Genomic DNA, 22,372 nt, shown 5'->3' on the forward strand with positions numbered 1-22,372 from the left:
ATTTATCATCATTGCTATCCCACGTGAACTCAAACCCTGGAAGCATGCAGAAGCATCTAGGAATGTGTACCAGGAAGAAGGGATTTACAACAAAATTAGTTTCTTTTTAATCTCAGTTTTTTTTCTCTTTGCACTCTGTGGATTTGTTTGACACATTCCTGACAGAGGCATAAAGACTGATATGAAGAGCTTATGTCAGTATAACATGTCCAATCATCAAGACTGTGTGAGCACCAGCCCACATCTTTTCTCATGCTCAGGCTCCAAAAAATGCCTGCTCCAGTATTTTTATATGCCCAGACTCAAACACATATGCTGTAGAGTTCCTCCTACAGGACCAATAACCTGGAAATCAGGGGACGTAAAATAAAAAATAAGTCAAGTGGAGTAAGAATTTTCAGCCCTTCCACCTCCAGAAGAACTTGTTCATGGCTGGTCCAAAAGAAAAAGAACAAAACCAGGCACAGCACCTACTTTTCTTACTTTTTATATAAAATAGACATTTACATACATTTTCTTCTGCAAAGACTTCGAGCATAACTCCTTGATGTGAAATCTAGCCATAAATCCCACCGTGAAAAAAGCAAAGACTTTGCAAATTCCTGCATCAATGACATACATCCAGCTGCTGCTAAGAGTGACTTTATTTTTAAAATATTTCTAATCCACGGGCTGTTTTTTTGTGGTTTTGTTTTTGTTTGGTTGGTTTTTTTCTTTCTTAAAAAGATATGCACAGCTAATTTTAAAAAATTAGATACAGAAATAAGAACCATATGAACAACAGGCAATGCAAACAACTTCTGCATGAGAGGAACACGCAGCATAACATCCGCTTCAGGCAGAGATTTCTACAGTAATACAGTTGTGTTACAGTTGTAACTTTTACAGAGGATACCACTGGGGGTATTTTCCAGAAGAAAAAATTCTTAGCAAGTCAGTACAAACATGGCAATGAACTTTTGCACAAAGTTATCAAGGTTACCTGAAGCAACTTTGCCACATTAAAACACCAGTGAATGCCAAGCGCTGTTTTTTTTTCTTTTTTTTTTTTTTTTTTTTTTTTCTCTTTTGCTGCTGGGCTTAAATGTACATGAAAGCAAAATGGTGCATTTTGAAATTGCTGCAATAGACTGAAGGTTGGGGGAAAAGCCCTCTAAGGGCTAATTTTTCCCCAAGATTGTGCATAATTGCATATATGAAAGATAGAAATTGAGCACTTGGTCAATTTAATCACATAAAGATTGAGGAGACTTAAGCATACACCAGCTGTTTCAATGAGCTGGAGGACAAGTGGGGCAAAGGACCATATAACAATATTCTAAATTGTTTAATTAATAAATTAGACTGACAATTGTCTTCTTTCACCAAACATTGTACACCATATCTGGCCTGGTTTCTGTAACTGTGGAGAAGTTTTCACAGTTTTAGATCCTTTTAGGGGCGTCCAGCCTCCCCTGCAAGTTAGGCTCTTTATTTTGAATTTTTTGGACTTACACTTCTTTCTACCTCCATGCATGCATGCCCAGCCCCCTGTCCTTCTCAAGATCTCTGGAATGAAGGCAATTTGCACTGCTGCATTCACTTACTGTTTGGCCAAAACAAATTGCCTGCACATTTGTAGGAAAATCTAGTCCAAGGAGTCCATGAGAGAAAGAAAATACCCCCCACTGCATCATTTATCCTGGGGGACAGAAAAGAGATGGAAGCAAAGAATGCTGGAATTTAAATAAGCAATAAAATCCATCAGCTGCAAATATGATCCATGGGGAAAGGAAAAAGCAACACAATTATTATGTTTCTCATTTAGGATTAAAATGCACAGTGAGTACATGAGAGTCCCGTCTAACCAGCTTTCCATTAACTCTCTGCTTTAAAATTAGTGAGCACTGAGGTTTACCAATGCAACTTGCAGAGAGCATGAACTCTCCCCCACCAGACAGATACTCAGCCATTTATTAATCTGCAATCTCTGCTAACTATGCTGAGCACTGGAACTGGCAGAAAACAATGTATTTATAACTCTATATTTTAGAAGCTGTGCAGTGCTAGAGGAAGAGAACATTTCCTATGATTAATAAAGATAATATAAAGTTACCAAAAGGTAAGTTGCTCAATTTATCTTGCACAATAGCATTCCATTTTGGTGGAGGTAACCCATCTCATATCATACTCCGTTCTTCTTTGCCTGCAATAAACCTTTGACATGATTGATGCCCTGAAAAATACAGGGCTTCAGCATGGGTGCCAACAGGACAGAGTCAGCTCAGAGGGGTTTAATTGCTTTGGTAGCCCATGGTCTGAGCCATTCTCCAAATCTGATGACAGTTTGCAGACTGTCATCCTGCCTTGATGGGGTTCAGGAACGTGGGGTTCATTATTGATCTCTTCTCTCTCCAGAACTACCATAAACCCAGCTCCAAAACGTGGAGAGCCGACCTCTTGGCACAGAAATGTAAACTGCTTCAACTGGCATTAAAATCCCTGCATATGTTATCAGCCTAATTCAGGCAAGTGGATATGCCTTGCCTTCCAACCAAACTACCTCCCTTACCGGGGCATGGTCTCATCTTTCTCCATTTTCTGCAAGTAAGACAATGTTGTACAAATGGTAATCAATCCTTCTCCGGGATCTGGGAGAGGGGCATCCAAAGCTGTATTACACTTCTACACATAGACGAGTTTTAGGAGGTCAGGATGGCTTTGATCAGGTTTTAGGACAAGCAGAAGACAGTAATTTCTACCAGGTCTCTCAGGAAAGACAAACTAAGATTTATGCTGAAGTTAAAAACATAAAACTAAGTCTTCCCCCTCACAAAGCATTGCTATAAAAAATACAACTTCTGTATTTGAAAAAATATGTTTCACTGGACACTATTTAAAGCCACAAACTGCAGCGAGGCCTGTATAATATATAGTATTTATTTAATATATCTTTTGAGGCAAAGTTTATAGTTGATACACATTTTTAAAGGAGGCACATGTCACCCCATGCTACCCCCCGACCTTCAGCTGGCTGCTGGAGCACTCCTCCCTGCGGGGCTTTGCACAGTACCACTGTCAGGGCTGCACCAAACACTGCTCTGTCAGCCCCCAAATTCACTGCACCACAGCCAGCCTGGGCACACAGGCCTTTGGGAAGCTGTCCCAAAGACAGGCTCACCTTGAGGACAGGCAGAGAGCTTTCTGTTTCAGGTACCTCTGAATATCCCAACAAGGAACCATCTATGACCTTGCAATGCATGCTGGGGAGCTGATTGCTGTCAGAGGCCATTTGGTGGTAAGCTTTGGTGGCCCCATCCCATGTGACTGTGCTGGCATGATGTCACCTCCTCCAGGCCATCCTGGGAGCCCAGGGGTGTGCAGATCTTCTGCGTGCATAGCAGCCAGCAAAGCACCTGCCCTGGGGACCTGCAGAAATGTCAGTTCAGCCAGTCCACAGCCACAACAGTCATGTGGAGAAACAAGAGAGGGGTGCTGACCTAGCCCCAGGAGCTCAAACCTGCCCCTGGCCCCATGAAGTAAAGTAGGCTGCTTGGGCTGGGAGCAGAAAATTCAACAGTGAAGAAACTTGCTTATTCTGATCCCAGTGCTCCCCTGGAAGCTGGTTTGGAGGGAGAGAGCCCAAACACTCGTAGTGCCACCTCTTCCCCCCAGCAGTCTTTCACTTCTGCCCAGCTGCAGCTGGTCTCCTTGGCCAGTGGGGACCACTGGTCTCAGTGGGTGCACAGCCATGGCTCTGGCAGGTCCATAAACCCTGACAGGGCAGACAACTGTACCTGGACTCCTTGTGAGCTCCAAACACAGTTGGAATCACATCAATAATTCATCAGTAACCTGACCACCACCTGCAGCAAGACACCAGGCTTTTCAAATGGAACCAGCAAAACCTCCAGCACATGGCTGAACCATCCCACTGAGGGAATCTGGAGCGTGTTGAGGTGCCATGGCCAGCTAAATTGACACCACAGGGATGCCTGCCACACAGGCTTTTCCTGACAGATGTGTTTTAGGGCATTGTACACCTAACTGAACTGTACTAATAATGCCAAACCCTGGGCTGCTGGCCACAGTCAAGCTCAAACAAAACAACTTTTTTAGCAGTTTAGTGCTGCAAGAGGAGCAAAATGATGACCCACCCTGATGTCCAAACCCAAAGGCAGGAAGCAGATCCCACTAAAGCTCCCTGGGAATTGGTGCAAACCCTGATGGAAGGAGCAGAAGCTCTATTGGGATCTATGGGCTGCTATTGCAGGGTCAGTGTGGTCCAATGTGCTCTGCAGCCACTTGCCTTAGAATCATGAGAGGGAATTATTCCAGCATGCCTCATTGGTACTCCCTTTTTCTAACTTCAGACAATATGAGTCACAATGCCCAACCATGTGGCCAGCTGTGAAGGATATTGCCCAATTCATATACAACAGAGAAAATATATTAATTATTTGATTATTATAAGTTAAATAAATAAAGCTCAAAAATAAAAGCCCCAGTTCTGAAGAGAATTTGTTTTCCCACATCAGTATTTAAAAATATAGATTTATGACTGATCAGCTATAGGTCATTTTCTGTATCTCTTAGGCGAGTGGTGAGAACACTTTGACCAAGAATTTTGTCAGTGTTGTCACCACAATAGATGGGCTTTGTCCCTGCACACCCATAAAAGAGCCTCCATCGTACCTTTCCAGGCTAGGAAATGTTCCCTGATCTCCCTGTGGCTTTACTTTACCTCTTCTATTGATTAGATAGGTTGTTTGTTTTCCATACTGGGGACTGAGCAGGAGGACAAGTAATCCTAGAGCTTCCCATTGCCTTTGGATGCTTCAATTTTTTTCAGAGTAATAATTATTTGGCCTGGAGGGAGAGGGCAAAGGATAAAGCCATATGATATTTGACAAAAGTGACATCATGAACCTGAATTACTACAAAATTATTGTCTAATGAATAAAACATTCAGGCTAGGTTTTCCCTCAAAGGATCATCTGTCCTACTTGTAGAATCATCCTTTCAGGGTGATATTTAAATAGTTTCCCCTTTCTTTAGAATAATTTTCAAGTCCCATTTAGAACTGTAAAAGTGACCATCATTTTCTCAGCATTAACCCCTTGGAACCTTTTATATGTGACCATTATGACCATCTTTCCTGTCTGCAGCACTTGCAATGAAGCCCATCAGTGGTGCTCTACATGGATGAGGTGAGCCTGTGTGGAGGAACAGGAGGTGCTACTTCACCCCTGCTGCAATGGATGAGTGCTTTGTCTCCATGGTTTCCCTGGTGACAACCAAGATATTGAAGGTACATGTCCCACCCACACTCCCGGTGTGACTAAAATGGGTTCAGCCTAGACGTAAATCTTGATTAAAGGAAGGTTTTCATTCATGCTCCAGCATGTCCCACAGGACCCGAGTGTCTCCTGTAACTTTGATTGAACCTAAGCATGCATTCAAAGTTTGCCTTCCATACTTCTGAGCCCTATCAAAGTTCTTTCAACATCACTTTGAGCAACAGGCTTCCACCACACTCTTCTCCAAGGGGCATGAGTGTCCTTCTGCTGGTGACTTGATTGCTATGTTTGGTCTTTCTCCTGGACTTCTTGAAACCGTTTCTCCAAGCGATCCAGTTTGGCCAGATTCTCCTTCAGCAGCTTGCTGTTTGGAACGAGCTGTAAGGCTTTCTCATAGTAGTCACGGGCAGTGATGTAGCTCCCCTGCAAAGAAAATGAGTGGCGGGTCTCATTCACGTTCCACACAGAAAGTTCGGATAAAGTGAAAAACAAGATACTCTGTCAAGAGTTTAAAACCCCTGATATTGTTTGGTTTCAAAAACACTTCTTCTTTATGAAATAGATCACCAAGTGCTGTTAACCTAAATTTGATGAAACTCACACAGCAAGAAATAGATTTACATTTTTCTGTTATGTTGCACCAGAAGAGTTAATTTTACTCAGCAACAGGATAGCTTAAGGACATCACACAATGTGACTCCTTAAGACCCAAATCATAATGATATGCTAAAGTATTCAAAAGAATAAGGAACCACAGGGTAGGCTGTCTATTTCCATAATTTCATGCCAGTATTCTGCATTAGACATCTTTATTAAATTAATTATGTAGAGAAGAACCTTAAAAGTCAACTAACGGTGACATTTTTCTAAGGTAGGTCAACAACTGAAGCAGGAAAGCTTTTGAGAGGAGCAGGTGGCTCCTTGCAGCCTGCACTCTAAAAATATGAGATTTGCTTTACCAAGCAACCTGGTTGGGAACTCTAGCTGGGGTGAAGAGACTCTCCTCCTTTTTGGATAAAATATGTCAAGGGGCTTGCTGTTCACAAACGTGCAACTCCTGGCAGTCTGAAACCAATTTAGCTTTTTTGTTCAGTGTAATAGTGTCTGCACCTGGCAGCTTAAGGAAAACCAAAACTGTCATACCTTGATGTGCTCGATGCCTCCCATATTCATCCAGGCCTGTGCTTGGTCTGGGTTGAGCTCCACAGCCCGTTTATAGCTCTACAGAAACATGAAACATTTCTAGGTTATGAGTCTTACTCTTCAAACAAAACCAGTTACTGGAGGGGAAAGAGAAACACAGTTTCTTCTCCTGAAGCCATTCAGAATGTAATTCAAATTCCTCTCATATACAACACACTAAGTGAATTTCAGTTTCTTTGTAGAAGAGACATAGAATGTACTGCTCCATGGCTCAGTTCATCTCACAGGTTTTCCCTGCCAATGTGCGCTTTTCCTGCTTTCTGAGAGAAGCCACACTTGCAACCCTGTCCCTGCCCCCCGCACATCAAGGTCATTTCCTTAGGCAGTGCCAAGTACAATGCCTGTCAGCTACAAGGCATTGCTCTTTATCTGCAAGGCTTTAATTTGGAGCTGGCAGCAGACTCTGGTACAGCCACTTGCGTGGTTTCACAAGGACCTGAGGGCAGTGCTTTCCTTCCCCACTGATGCTGAGTGTGGGAGAAGAAGAAATTAGGACCTTCTGGAGTCTGTCAAACAGCACTGTTTTTACATTGTCACAACAGGAAAGGATTTTCAAATCAGGATTAAGCATCCTCATCCATAGGGATATTGAGAATATTCAGAGCAATCCAAATAATATTTTCTGAATCAGAGGATAATGGAATGGTTTGGGTTGGGAGTGACTTTAAATATTATCTACTTCCAGCTCCCCTCCTACAGGCAGTGACACCTTCCAATAGACCAGGTTGCTTCTGTACTATTATTAATGCTAACATGAGAGGAATTTCTGAGCTAGCAATCATCCTTCTTCACAGGATAAGCCAGCCTCTCAGTTATTGGCATCTGAGGTGAGATATAACAACATGGTGAACTCTCATAGGTCCCCAAGCTTCCAGGTGAGCCACCTGGAGCTGGTCACTGAGAGCAAGAGGGGCTGGATGGAGCAAAGGTGAATCCCACCACAATTCTGTACTTAACACCAACCTCTCAGAGCAGGGAGCGCTATTTCCATACAGGAATGAGGAAAAAAGTTGCAATTAAGTCTGGTAAAGTTAGCTGCCTCCTAGCTTTCTCTGTACCAGTGAGCTCCTAAGGCAAACAGCCAGGGTGTATGCACCAGGGAGTTTCACACACAATGAGCAAACTCTATCTTTTAGCCCATAAAACCACCAGTAAGTCTTAGAGCAGTCGTACCTCGAAAGCCTTGTCAAGGAGATTCTGTTCTCTTAGCTGGTTTCCTTTAGTGAAAAAGAGCTCTGATATGACTTTTGGATCCTTTGGTTTTAGCTGAAGCGCTTTTTCTATAGCTTCAAGTGCCTGTGAAGAAGCAAGAGGACATTGTGTACCTTCCATTCAGTGCCTTCCCACTTCTCATTCTTTCCTCACCACTATGGACTACCAGAATAAGAACCAGCTTCCTCCATCCCTTGTTTGCCCCACATCATTAACACACAGGCAAATGGTATTTTTAAATGCCTGGGGCTGATGGGCACTGGGGCTGACAGCAGCAGGAGGTGTAAGTGATAAGAAAACCACCCTGCTTAGCTTCAGTCTTAGTATGTAGATAAAGTGAAGGTTTTAGTGAAGAAATAATCTACTGAATGTGTGCTGAGGCACATGACATGTCCCCAGACGGAGTGTAAAATTCAACCTGAGCTCTGTGTGTGAGCCCTTGGGCCAAGGGTATCCCACACCACGGTACCTTGGCATAGAGCTCCTGCTTGCTGTAGATGGCTGACAGAAGGCGGTAGCACTCCAGGCACTCCACATCCTCATTAAGGATATGGTTTGTCATCTTCTCGGCTTCCTTCGTCCGCCCCATCATCGCCAAAACCTGAGCCTGTAACAGAGCCGTGTTACCAAGTGTTACGCTCTCGACCAGCTCAGCCCTCTGGCACAGGCTGGGCTGCACCCAGTGGCTGCTGCTGCCCTGCCCTGGCCCTCGCTCACCAGTGCCAGTCGGATGTCCTTGTTGGAAGGCTGCAGCGCTGCCGCTTCCCTGTAAACCTGCAGGGCCTCCTCGTATCGCCCCGTGTTGTAATACAGAGCCCCCAGCGGGGACAGGATCTCAGCCTTCCGCGATACCTTCAGTGCCCTGGACGTTGGGAAAAAGGCAAGCTTCAAGGTTGTGGGAGGAGCAAAGGGGAAGAGTGAGGTGGGCTTGTGCGGGGATGGAGAATGTGTGGGTATGATGCTCTGCACCATCCCAGCCTGGGAAGCACAGATTTCATGTCCTGGGGAGAGAGGAATGTGCCCACAGCAGAAATCCCGCTAGCCACCTGAGAAGGAGAAGGAGCAGGAGCCACCTCCAAAGTGCTCATGAGCCTGCAGCAGGGGTGGGGATGGTTGACAGTGATGAAACTTGGGGAATGCAAGCACAAATCTATATGCCAAAAAGAAGGCAAAAGTATTCCCAATCCATCCTGCTGCATACCTGGAGTCAGAGCCTGACTGCTGAAACACTGCAGGGAAGGGCCAGAGTTCCTAAAGGTGCCAAGGGTTTGGTGCTGAGCTGTGCAGCACTTATGGCTGTTCCTGGTGCAGCAACTACAGACCACCTTCAAGCAGGGTGGGAGTTGTGGTAATACAGTCTGCTCCTGCTACCAAGAAACCTCCAAATTTATCATCAGAGCATCCCCCAGCCAAAAGCAGCAGTGTCCATCCTGGGGGCTTGGGAATAGTCCAGGGAAATCAACACTGCCTGAGCCCATGCTGCCTTTCCAAGCACTCCCCAAAAATAGCCAAATCTAGTTTCAAAGAGATGGAGGGTGAAGGGAGGAAACCCCACACATGCACTGATAGATCCGCATAACAGAAACTCTTGAGCAGAAACAAGCCATTCAGGGGCAGGAGGAAACCCTCTGTCTCCCACCCCAAATCCTCACCTCTTGTACCACACTTCAGCCTCTTTGTTCTGCCCCAGGGAGCGGTGAAGCCTGCCCAGGTTCACCATGGCCACGTGGTGAGTGGGGCTCAGGAGGATGGCCTGCCTGTAGTGAGACATGGCTCTCTCGGGAGACCCTGGAGAGGCAAACAGCCATTAAGCAAAAAAAAAAAAAAAACAACAACCTGTGCATCAGAAAAAACCCGTCTCAAACTCAGCACATGGTAATGTTCTAGCTTTCTTTCTTCTATTGCTCGACACCTGTGTCCTGGGGTGACTTTATGATGCTTCTATTATCCCCATTCATCTGTTTAGCCCAGAAATAAGTTTTGCACCTTTAAGACCTTCCGAGAGTGAAGAGGGGAGAGAAGAAGTGCAGAGTTTGTTATCAGAAGCTGCACTTGCTCACCCGCATCCCTCTCGCAGACTGTGTTGTCTGCAGATGGCAGGACAGAGCTGTCCTTTGCTTTTTAGTTAGCTTTCAGCTAGCTGAGGCAAAGAACTTCCCTGGAATGTGGTTTTCCTTTTTCTTGGAACTGTTCAAACCTGCTCTGGACTGAGCACCCAGAAGAGCACCAGCCACTCACACCTGTGGCCACCAGGCCAGGCCTGAGCCGCGGCATTTCCAGCACCAGAGGGACTGATAACAGACTGGGTGAGCCAAGCAACAGCCCACAAAGGGAACTTTCTGAGTTTGTCATCTCTTTTGGAGCAGCAAGAGGTTTTATTGTTTAATATTGTTCATTTTTTGTGCTGGTGAGTGCTTTTCCTGTTAAATAAACATTTTTTTCCACTTTTCTCCAAGGAAATCTTTTCTCGAACCAATTGGGAAAGGGGCCACTTAAATCTGTTTTCCAGAGGAACCCCTTTGGAGGTTTTCTCCCAAATTTGCCCTAAACCAGGACACCATGGAAACATTTTGAGAAAGAAACCCTGCCTCAGCATTTTGAATCTAAGCATAAGAGAAATTGCTGTCCAAACTAAGATTTAGTCCACAATATTCAGAGACAATCCTGAGAAATAGATTTTCTAGAGGTGGTTTTCTTGCAAGTTGAGGATACAGTCACAACAAGATGACTCCTGACTGAAAGCACCCCCTTGATCATGCAGCAGTGAGGACACAACCCCTGTGCTAAGGACAGAGCCCACCTCAGAGAAGGGGCTGGAGCACATGTGCCATCTCCTGGTGGAGCATCCTTTCACCCTGGCCCACTGGAGAAATGGGCAATGAGGAATGAAGAACAAGCCCCCCAGTATTCCCCACAACACCACCAGAACTGCAAATAGTTTCAGCCCTCTCCAAAGAGAGATTATCCCCTCCTCCTCCGCTGTGTTGCTCTGAGCTCCAGCTCAGTTTCTGTGTACTGCTCAATGGGACTGGGAGTAGCTGCCCGGGACCAGCTAATTCCCACTCTGGGCAATAAATCCCAGAGCAGAGGTGGCCAGGTGGTTATTTTGGAGCACGGAGGCAGCATCTCTGTGCTGCACAGGAGCCATTGGGTGGCACTGCTTCGCTGTGTGAAAATGTGCAAGGTCCTGCAGCCCGTGACATCACCGAGCACCACAACAAAATATAAGCAAAAAGAGAGGTGCAAGAGCACTACCCCAATGCATAAAGTTCTACTTTTAATAATGTATTTTTATTTAGCTAAATAATGGTAAAAGTATAAAGTTCCAGCATTTCAGCAATGCAAATATTGCATTTTTAATCCCAGGGCTCATTTAATCGGTTTGCAAACTCCAGACCAGATAATCTCCTGATGAAAACCAATACTCAAAGAGCTTTGTCCACCAACAAAGCTTTTCACTGTTGGCATTTTTTTAAACTGATTCACTTCACAGTGTACTTAATTCAATTTCAAGTTGGAAAACAAATCTCAAAAACAGCCAGTGCATGTTAGGGCACTGAACATGCTGCTGTGGGAATTTTGTTTTCATAGCTTCACAGATCAAGTTTGATTTTTCTGAGACCATCTATGCAACTTAAAATATACACAGAGACATCTCAACAGCTCCATTATAGGAGTGAAGAGGAACATCTGTGGAGAGGTTTAGAAGTGTTGAAGATTCACCTAAGGCTGAGGACATGTTGTTCAAGGTATGACTTTTTCAAAACATCCAGCAGCAGCCTCGATCTTTCCCCACCACTGAGCAGGCAGATGTTTTTGAAAATTATATCTACAAAACATCCTGGGAAGCAGCTGGGCACGCACTCAGGTCCCTCAACCAGGCAGCGCCTCTCCTGCTCAGCACACAGGGATAATGTGCATCGTTAAGGGAGACACACTCAGTGTCTGTGACCACTGCAGAGCTGTCTGGAGTTGTGTCTCCCCAGAGCCAACACTTGCTGGACGTTTGCTGCACAGAACTCTGCAGGTTAATTGGCATGGTGCTTCACAGCATCTCCCTGTGCCGCTGGCACAAAGCGCAGACGGTGACAGGCTCACGAACAGCCACTTCCTTCACGCTTTGTCATGTCTCTAGGAGGGTTATTGACACATCATGCCCCAAGTATCAAGAGTCGGTGGGATTTTTTCCAGTTGTTAGTCTGTAGGGAAGCATAGGAGTAAACCAGGAAATGATAGTTTTGACTTTGGCAGAGCACAAAAGTGCAAAAACCAGAAAGTGCTCTGCACTACATTTGAACCACAAATTTTGGCAGGAATAGTACAGTTTATCTGGGCTGGCAAGCAAAGATGAATACAACATCAGAGGGAAATTACTCAGGAATTTTTATTATTCGCAAGCTTGAATTTTGCCAGGGCCCAAATTCAGAACCTGAACCTCTTTTGCTAATGTCACAATGCCTCTTTTGATTATGACTACTGATTCTGGTTTTGTATTTGTTTCACACTGGTACTACAGAGGGGTGATGGCCAAGTGTCAGCTCAGAGGCAGAAGAGCCAGTTGCAGACTGACTGACCATCATCCCTTCTTCCCAAGCACCACTGGAGCTGGGCACATGTGATGGGGAAAGAAGGGGTGGCAAACACACACTTCAAGCCTATACTGTTTCATCACTGAGTCTTGGCACTATTCTGGAGGAACCACAGACCACAGTCCTTTTCCACTAGTAATTCGTCAAACTTAGCCTTGCTTATAAAGCTGTCAACAAAAGGTGGCAATTAAAGTGACGTTCTGTTGTTGTTATGTGAATGCCAGAAAGTGCCAAGGAATTTGGATGGGAACTAGGAGCCCAGAAAATAAAAGATGCCATTACAGAGCTCCTCAAAAATCAATTCACCCCAGTGTATAAGGTTTTGTTTTCACAGATGATTGTGGTTTAAAAGCCATGTTCTTTGTAAAGTCGTGGCACTCAAGCCTTACAGTCAAAGAGCTGCTTTGTCACAAAGTAGGGCTGCACATGCTCCAGAGACCATAATGATCCATTTGTGTGCCTGTGATTTGATTTGATGTGGCCATGCCCTGCTGGAAAAAAGGCAGTACTGTCAGGGTGCTGCCCAGCACACACTGAAGAGGGCAACTGCCTGTGTGAAGATGGTGAGAAACACTGAAGGGAGCAGCAGGGCTGAATGCTCCTGCTGCACAGTGCCTGCACTGATTACCAATTCCAGAGCGCTGTGCCCTCTCAGCAGCACAGGGATATTTATTTCCAAGCTACCATGGAGGCACATCTATTGCCTTGGAAGCTTTTGACACCCTTTTAGATGTGTACTGCTGAATAAAATAAATCAAAGCAAAGAAGGCAGAGAGGGAAAAATCCTGTGCTCCCTCTCACTTACCGGTATCAACCAGGAAAACACCGTAGTTGTTGTGCAAATCGGAGCTCTCTGGACAATTCTCTATGCCAGCCTTATAGACCTCCTCAGCTTCCTTAAGCCGTTCCTTGAAAGAGAAGGAGATTTCTTAGCCATGGCAGAAAGGCTGTCAGCACCATTTGCTGCACACCTGCACTCTGTGACAGCTCCCTCGCTGCACAGGAAGCTTGGGGAGTCCACACCCACCCCACCTTCCAAGAGGCCAAAATTTTACCCCATGGCATGGATGTACTATAGCTGCCATCTGGTATCCCAGAGCAGTTCAGACAGCTTTCTCCCATGCCTTTGCTACCTGTGGAACACCTGGAAAAGGTGGTGCCTGTGCAATGCCAGTGAGCCCCCAGCTGGGCACATGCACAGCCAGGAAAAACACAGCAAGAAATATCTGTCATCTGGGAGTGGATGTGTTCTAATTTATTTGTTTAATGAGCATCTCAATGGCTAACTTTTCCCCTCTGGAGCTCTGCTGTTCTTTCCTTAAGCAGTGAGGAAAATACAAGGAATGAAAGCCTGCTGTGTGTGATGGCTAGGTAGCAAGTGCAGGGGGATAAAGGAAGCTGGAAAAAGACGGAGCTGGAAAAGGCTCCCTGAAAGAGCAGAGAAATCAGATTCGGATAAAAACCAGGAGCTGTCAGTGTGTGAGGTGCAGTTCACTGGGACTGCTGGGACATGCCACCGTGCTGATTCCTCACGTGCACTGAGCTCTCATTTTGCATAGATTTCAGGGAGCTTTGCTGATGCTGAACATTTCTAGAAAATATAGATCTTTTTCTTGGGAAGACCCTGCCTACAGACAGCATCCTACTGGCTGGGTTCTGTCTAGCCTGACCTATGGGCAGCCTGGTCCTGAAACAACCATCAGGTTTCTCCTAAGAGCAACTTAAAAAGGTTTCCACTTCCCTCCAGTCAGACCATGTGTGCCAACTGCCTGCATGCTCACCAGCATGAGTGCCTTCCTTCCCCCCTGCTCCCAGAGCCTGGCTGTGGGCTGTGTTTGTGGAAGGAGGCTGCGAACAGAAGAGACAAGCACAGTGCAGGGGGGTGTCAGGCAAGCCTCCAGCACCAAGGATGCTTCTCTCAATTCTTCCCCTTCCACTGAGCAGCACAGCCCTACAGCAACAAACTCCACAGCCTCACAAGAAAGCAAAATCAGCCAAGTGGCTCTTCACTGAGGAAGGCCTGGAGCTCCCACACTCGGGACTGAATCCACACTGAAGAGGTTGGTCCACTCCCAGCTATGGACTCTCCTCAGAGCCTGCAAATGGCTGAGCCCCCTGGGCTTTCCCTGGATTTAAAATCTGTACCTGACAGCAGCTTTTGCTCCACAGCTGCTTAATGTGAGGACTCTTTTCTCACCTCCTATTTCAGAACCGGAGAGCTGGAATAAATTGCACTGAAAGAGGATGACTTGATCGCAGAATCACACAGCTTGCCACAGTTAAGTCCCTTCACATTTACATGATAAAGGTCAGCCAGCAAAAAAGATAAGTGTGTAATAAAGCACAGAAACACGTTTTTAAGAAGTGCTTAACTTTGGAAGTTTTGGATAAATTGATGTGAATTTGACAACATTATCTTGCAGAGTCAGGAAAAGTGTAGTGATCATCAGAATTGACTAAATTGAAGAGCAATTTTTTGTGCATATTTTCCAAGATTTATGTCTTACTTTTTTTTCCTCTGCTTTTAATTTTCAGCCAATGAATGCAGCTTTGTATGCACGTATGTCAGCTTATTTTATTTACTGATCATAAACCAAATTTTTAAGGCAAGGAAGGGCTGTGCTAAACTGGATTGGAGTGTTCCATGTCAAAACATTCACCGATATTGAGCTCTTCTAGCACTTTTATGGTGGTTGCATTGCTTTTTTGGCACCTAACATCCTGACCCTGCAGGCCTCAGGCTCATTGCCCAGTCTAACAAAGTGTTTGCATTAAGCACAGTCAAAAAGTGGCAAGGGTGGAACCTGCTATTCCTGCCAGAGCTTTCTCTCCTCAAAGCCTCTCCTCTTCTTAGCAGAAATAGAGCTCTAAGTTCATCAAGGCTTGATTCTCATTAACACTTAATAATGCCACTCCCAGACCTTCATGAAACATTCATCAACCTCACAAAACTCAGAAGACTGGCATAAAAAATGTATGAGATTTTTATGATATTAAAAAAATTATGCATATGAGAATCTTTCCATTGAACTCCAGGGTATGTTTTTCATAAGGCTCAGTTTTTCAGTTTGGTTATGCCTGAGTAGGCTCTCCTCTGCAGCTAAGTGGGTTAAAAATTTTCTTTTTCTAAGAAAAATACACACACAGAATTAGTTGAACCTAGGGCCTGAAAAGAGCCACGAAGTAGCACAAAATGATGGATGAAACTGAAGCTGGGAAGATGGGAAACTGTGGGGAACCATTGTTAGAATGTTGTGAAAACAGGCAGCAAAAACGTTTGATTTCTGTTACCAGCACCACTGCAGTGATCACAGAAATCAAGGAAAACTGCAATACATTGCAACTGAGTTACAATTCCAAGCAGAAAAAGCAGCCAGAAGGGCAAGCATTTATAAAAGGCACAAACAAGCCAAACTGTTCTATACAATACAGCAGTGGTTTTTTGTCAGCTCTGGCTTCAGAATCAACTATCAAGGAGAGAAAAGGGCAATTACATCAAGTTACAGGTTAATTCCTCTTAGCAGCACTTTTTACAGGCATAGAAGGGAAGGAACCTATTTCAGATTCATCCTCTTTAATATGGGGGGACATGTTGTGCAGGACTGACCAAAGCAATCCTGGCACTATTTCACTGTGTCCATACATTTCCCTTTTAGCCTTGGAGCAAAGTTGGAGAAGCAGAAGTTGTCATGGGCACGGTCACCTCATGCAAGTTATTTTAACATGGCACTTCTTCCACATCCCTTCCTATCACATCCCAGCAATAGGGACCCAATGGTGCCTTCCCCAGAGCTCCACTGTGATGCCATCCTGTAACTGCCTGGCCTCACAGATACCCCTACAGCTGTCACACAGGTTCTGGGCCACAAGGAGATACAAAAATACTTCTATTGCTCAGACAAAGAGGAAAACCCAAAACTGAAAAAATGAGCTCCTGTCATCATCCTTTGGGCTGAAGATGCCAAAACTTCTGCCTCTAACCCTGGAGGGTGTGATTCTGCAGCTCCCAGCCATGAGCAGCAGCAGGTATTGTAGGACAGACCCTGCTGTGGTCACTAGGATGAATGTGTGAGGCAGGAGGTGCACAATCAGGTAGGCATCTGCTGTGGCTGAACATGAGAAAGCGTTAAACGTCTGCAGAAAAATCACTGTTTTCTGAGAAAACTGTATTATCTTTTTTGCCTACCACTTACTCAAGTCACAAGAGGATGAACAATCCATATATAAGAGAGATGAATTATTGCTGGACTTCCTAATGGCATTTGCTTTGGGCAGAAGGTCTCAGGACTCTATAGTGGTTTTAGTGCTCTGCTGACCTTGCAATCGATCATTCTAATTAATAATTTCAATTAATATTAAAACCAGGTAATACTGCAGAGGACTCATTTCCTATACTTGCAGGAGACTCTTCATTGATGGGCTTATTCAAAGCAGAGCTACCATTCAACAAGGCTCATCTTTAAATTCATATACTATATTTTGAGATCTCTGCAGATAATATTGATAATATTTGAAATTCTCTCAAAAGGGAAAATAAAATAGAACATCTTTCAGTAATTCATATACATCATAGGTGAGTTTTGCACAGTGGCTACATCCTTAAAGAAGATTAAACAAGACCTCTGCCTATAGTTTTGCTGAAATTCGTCCCCTTCCCTTACATAGAGAAGATTTCACTAACCAGAATAATGGAGAACAGCAAAAGATACCATTTTGCTTTGTCTGTATTTATACTCAGCAACCTTTTAAGAAAGCTTCAGCACCCCATGCTATGGAACAATTAGATCTGAAAACTGAAGGAGAAAACAAAAAATCAGTTTTCAAAAGATTTGCAGAGGTGTGCTGGAGCTGTGCAGTTACAGGGACCTTGTCATCCACCCCCACAGCCCCAGAATGGGACCACAGCACAAAGCACAGCATCCCTCATCTGCTGCTGCAGGTGTGGAGGGAAGGAGAGCTCAGTGTTACAGCATGGGCACTCACACCTCATGGCTCCTTCTGAACCCAAGGATTTTGTGCCTCAAGTTCTCTTTTCCTCTGTGGGGACAATATTTCACCTCACAGGGACATTGTAGAAATAAATTATCTAACTACAGCAAGTAGGGAGAGCCTGAGTAATGAGCGTGGGGAACAGGCCTGAGAGGAAATGAGTAATCCTGCCTCCAGAGCGCAGCCTGGGCCACGCACAGCAAATAAGGCCTGGAGGCACCTGAACAATGAAGTTAAATAAAATATTTAACAGCCACTCATTAAGAGCAACATAAAGCCAGGGAGCCTTCCCACTTCCCTGCTCGTGATCATCTACTACGGTAATCAGGGGCTGTACCCTGTGTGTGTGTGTGTGTGTGTGTGTGTGTGTGTGTGCAAGGGGCAGAATCTGGGCTGCAGAGGCCGCCTGGTGCCTGACAATCCCCAGCTCTGGAATGATTTATTATGCAATCTCAAGGTTATCTGTGTAGGCGTGTGTATGAGGGGAAGCGCTCGCCTCTCCTGCTGTCACAACATCCAAGGTGCGATGGATTAAGACTTCTCCACAGAGGCAGGGAGGGGATTTACTCACAACTTCAGCAGTGATTTAATTCAGAGCCACACCATGTGGGTGTAATTATTCACTGTGTATGAGTTGCCTCCCATCCTGGAAAAGCCATCTGTAGAGCAGCCTGAGAGCTCTGTGCAGACAGCGTGGACCCATGCCTGCCACCAGCTGCGAGTGAGGCAAGGGTGGGAGGTGCAGGAGGTGCTGGGGCTGTGGCAGCAGTGCATGCACACCAAGGCAGAGGACCCAAGCTATCCCTGTTACCTGTTCAGCCAACAGTGAGGCGAGGCTTGAGTAAGCATCTGCAAACTCTGGGCCGTACTTAATGGAGTCCCGCAGCAAGATTACAGCTTCCTCCTTCTTCCCTTGGGACCTGCAGGAAGGAGGGAAAAAAAAACAGAAAGGAGTATTCCTGTAAGCACGTGTTTAGGTTATCCCACTGATTAACTGCTTTAAAGAGAGTGGAAGTGCCCAGCTCGCCCTTTTCAACAAAGACTAAATGATTCATTCACACCTCCTCTCCACATTGTGAGCACCCAGCATTTCCTCAGTCTCCAGCAGCTGGGAGACAGAGGCGTTAATGAATTCATACAGTTAAGTATCTGAAGGGAGAGCACCGAGAGGATGGAGGCACTGTGATCTGGGAACAGGACATTCCCTCTCACTTCAGTAGGCTGGAGACACTGTAACCCTTCATTTCCTTAACTAAAACCTTGAAGAGTCTTCTGCATGTTCCTAGACAAGTGCCCATACAGATCCACTTGCAACTCCAATATTTTGAAATTAAAATATCTCCAAGTTAAATCTGCCTGGGATCTCTAAATAATTCCTTAGCAAGTTGATCATTAGGCTGGAGGAGTTCTGTCCTTCAGATCCTAAGGATTATGAACAGAGATAGCTGAGAGGTGGCTGTACTGATGAGCTAGTTTTTTTCCCAACATTGCTCTGCATTTAATGCTATGGAAAATGGAAAAGGTTTCCCTAAAAAAAAAATCTTGGAATGTTTATTTATTTGAGCTACAATTTCTCCCCTTTTGAAAAATGAGAAGGTTTCCTGAACAAACATCTAAGGATGTTTAGCTGGGCTGAAACAACATTTTCCTTGTGCTGGGTGTACAAAGAATACGAATAGGAGGGCTTAGAAAAAGAAACAAAGGGCTCTGGGGAAACAGAAAATATGTGAACACTTTGCTGCTTTGGCCTTAGATTTCATCTGAGTGGCATGGTCAAGTAACCAGATCTTGTTTATAAGGTGCAAATTTCAGCTGATAATATATGTAGCTTTGCAGATTTTTTTCCCTTTCTAGTTGTGTAACTGGAAGAATATTTTGTCTGTGCATTAAGCTAAGTAAAACCAGTTGTGCTAGCCTTTTTCTTCTTCCAGTGGTGTTCCATATAAATTACATGAATGAAGCAAAAACAAATAAAGAACCACTTTTCTCCTACACTAATTAAAGTCTAGCTAGCTTGTCAATTTATAAAACTTTAGGATCCCTCGGCTGGAGTTTCATGACACATTTCTATAAATCAAAACCAGATGACTGCTTAATAAAGGTATTGATGTTTGACGGAAAATGTAGGAAATGCCCGCTACAGAAATAAAAGGATTAAGTGATCCACTCAACAGCAGTAAAACTTCCCATTAACCACAAGCATTCACTCTGAACATGGGGCAGCCCTCTTAATTACTCATTTATTCCAAAATGGCCTCTTTTTTTTTTCTCCATTTGATCCAAGAAAAATGTTTGTCTCCTGAAAGTAGGGGTAAAGAGGGAAAGATTACAGCATCTTTTTATGTGACAGACTGGATTACATTAAAAAAAGCAGATCCAGTAGTTTCTCAGAAGGCTTAGGCCTGCAAGATACCAAGTGCTCTGGCCAAGCACTTAAATGTGTACTTAACTTTTATGCATGCAAGTTGAAAATTAATTACTGGTTGAAGTGCTTTCCTGGCTCAAGGCCAACACTTTGCAAGATCAAGGCCATCTCATATAAAAATCTCCTGCAATTTGGGAGAGTACAAAGCATTGAAAGAGCAGTCCAATACACTAATTTACCATAAACTGGGGATCTGGAGCAGGAATAGTTAGGTAATGTATGTCTTCACTGTGATAGAGAGAATAAAAAATTCAACTGACAGGAGCAATCTGTGACCACTTATTCTAACTTCTTACCCAAATCACTCTGTTTTATAATGCCCTCTCTTGATTCCCTCTCCCACCTGAGCTCACAGCCTTGCCTCTACAATCAGCATGCTCAAGCTGAGACCAAAGAACAGCTCTTTCCACTGAGAGCATCTCTCCCATATTTTTGCAAGTTGGAGAAGCACCAGGTTAAACCACCCTGGCAAAGTCTGGCAATGCACAGGGCTGTTAGCACTGGAGAAAATTTCATGTGCAACAAAGAACAACCTGGGAATTAGTGCTCTAAACGACTTCGTAACTTTCATCTTTTATTTTGTGAAGTTATTTAGACTGTATTAAAGCCAGAAACACAGAAATCAACAAAGGCTCCACAACTGTTCTGAACAAATTTTTACAAGGATACAGAAAAGCCAGAGCCAAACTCTTGTAGAGGTGCACAATGACAGGACAAGAGGCAACAGATGCCAGAGTAGGAACATGGGACATCCTGATTAGATATCAGGAAAAGCATTTTTCACCACAAGGGTGGTCAAACACTGGAACGGGTCACACAGAGAGATTGTGGCATCTCTGTCCTTGGAGGGATCCAAGATTCAGCTGGACACAGCCCTGAACAATCTGATCCAATCAGACTTGCTCTGAGCAGCTAGCCTGATCTCCAAATGATCTCTAGAAATGCTAGGAAACGCTAGGTTATAATAATAACCTAAGTTATTTTTTCAATCTACTGCAAAAATTAGACTGCCAGAGTTTGGGGGGGGGGGTTTAACCAGAGTCTCCAATGTGCATTGTGATACTGAGGGATAATTGCACTACTTAATGAGACACAGAGTATCCTGCAGAAACCATTCAGGATGCAGTATCACTGAACATCACCACTCAGTTTGCTTCTGAAGGAAAGGAAGGAACGTTTCACTAACTAAAAGGTTTTAAATCTCAATACATGTAATTTCTATCTGATGTTTTTCAGCATCTCCAGACAGTTCTACAAGCCTGGGTCAGCACACTCACATCCAGAAGCCTGTATCAGAGAGGGCAGACAGTCCTTCCTCTTCTGAATAAATGGGTTTGCTCAACTGGGACTAAATCACAACAACAAACGCTCGGGACGCATTGTACGTTTCTCCACATCTAGAAGAAAATCAATCCTTTAAGCAAACTCAAGATTCAGTGGAGATTGTTTCTAGGCATTTCATTTCCTCCTTGAAAATGAAGCCATAACACTCTCAAAGCATGTGAGGTCTTTTTTCATAAGGAACAGTGTACTGGATATTGCAGTGCTTTAGGTGTGGATTGATACCACACCACAAATAAGAAGGTCTTGTCCATTCTTCCTGCAACAGAAAGCTGAGATTGATATTTATTTCAAATGTTCATAATATATTATTTCTTGTCTCTTTACAGAAATACCCACAGCCTATAAATTCATGAGGCATTCTGAACAATATTTATCTGTATCTCAACGAACCTGAATTTATACAGAGGGGTCAAATACTCAAAACACAAGAAAGCAGCATCAGGCTGCTCTGTGTCACTGACCACACAGACCATGAAAGCAGTGAGATTTCTTACTTTTAGGTAGACCATCTTTTAGGTCTATTTTAAGTAAGATATCTGTTGGCATTGTTTAATTATCTGCTCTCCAGTATTTATATTAGGCATGAAAATGATGACATACAACTTTATTTTAGCATATGTAAACAAAACCAGAGGCTTATTCAGCCATTACCCTGCAATACTTCCTGAGAACATTCATCTTCTGGCACATAGCTGTCTTCTTTATGTGCAAACAGAAAATGGAAACATCATTTTTCATCTACAACTTCCACAGAAAATAACTTATAAATTTCCACCCTGTGTCCTCAAACCAGCTTTACTCAAGTTTAAATCACAAGCAATGGATGCTTAAATAGCTTATTTGCATGGAATAATGAAAGGCAGATTCCCACATGGGAATGACAAACCCATCCTTCCAAAATCCTGGACTTCCTTTCTCTCAGTACTGCAGAGCAGATGAAATCTAGTACCTGCCTTCAGATTTGCACACTATGAGCAGGGATGGGTACAAGGAACTCAGCAGAATTCAACTGGGAGTTCCCCATGCCAATCAATTTCATTCCATGTCCCAGTACCAGTAGTGCTGTTACTGGACATGCCTTAAGTGTTGCACATCTGTCTCTTCCTGATCTGCTTCATGCTCTGAAGCCTTTGTGAAGAGGACAGAAAATGCTTTTATTGCTTGACCATTTAACTTCTCTCTGACATATGTTTAAAAATCAAAACACTCTTCATAATGTCTCATAACACAACCAGAAAGTAATATCTGTCTGTCATATTCTGCAGATTTCAATCTTATTTCATTTATTACCCATATTATACTAGCATTTAGTGTCTGCAGAATACTGGCTG

General features: G+C 44.1%; 1 protein-coding gene across 1 annotated transcript in view; it reads right to left on the reverse strand.

The window, feature by feature from the left end:
• Positions 1 to 471: 471 nt before the first annotated feature.
• TMTC1 (transmembrane O-mannosyltransferase targeting cadherins 1) overlaps positions 472 to 22,372 on the reverse strand; it is a 134,816-nt gene continuing 112,915 nt past the window's right edge. Inside the window, exons 13-20 of the mRNA XM_053943144.1 lie at positions 18,084 to 18,192; positions 13,089 to 13,191; positions 9,347 to 9,482; positions 8,412 to 8,556; positions 8,164 to 8,301; positions 7,656 to 7,778; positions 6,423 to 6,500; positions 472 to 5,702 (exon numbers count right to left, since the gene is read on the reverse strand). Of these exons, the coding sequence (XP_053799119.1) occupies positions 5,562 to 5,702; positions 6,423 to 6,500; positions 7,656 to 7,778; positions 8,164 to 8,301; positions 8,412 to 8,556; positions 9,347 to 9,482; positions 13,089 to 13,191; positions 18,084 to 18,192 (973 nt within the window). The 3' untranslated portion in view covers positions 472 to 5,561. The remainder of the gene's footprint in view (positions 5,703 to 6,422; positions 6,501 to 7,655; positions 7,779 to 8,163; positions 8,302 to 8,411; positions 8,557 to 9,346; positions 9,483 to 13,088; positions 13,192 to 18,083; positions 18,193 to 22,372) is intronic.

This window comes from Vidua chalybeata, chromosome 5 (genome assembly GCF_026979565.1).
Source record: "Vidua chalybeata isolate OUT-0048 chromosome 5, bVidCha1 merged haplotype, whole genome shotgun sequence".
Taxonomy (NCBI): domain Eukaryota; kingdom Metazoa; phylum Chordata; class Aves; order Passeriformes; family Viduidae; genus Vidua; species Vidua chalybeata.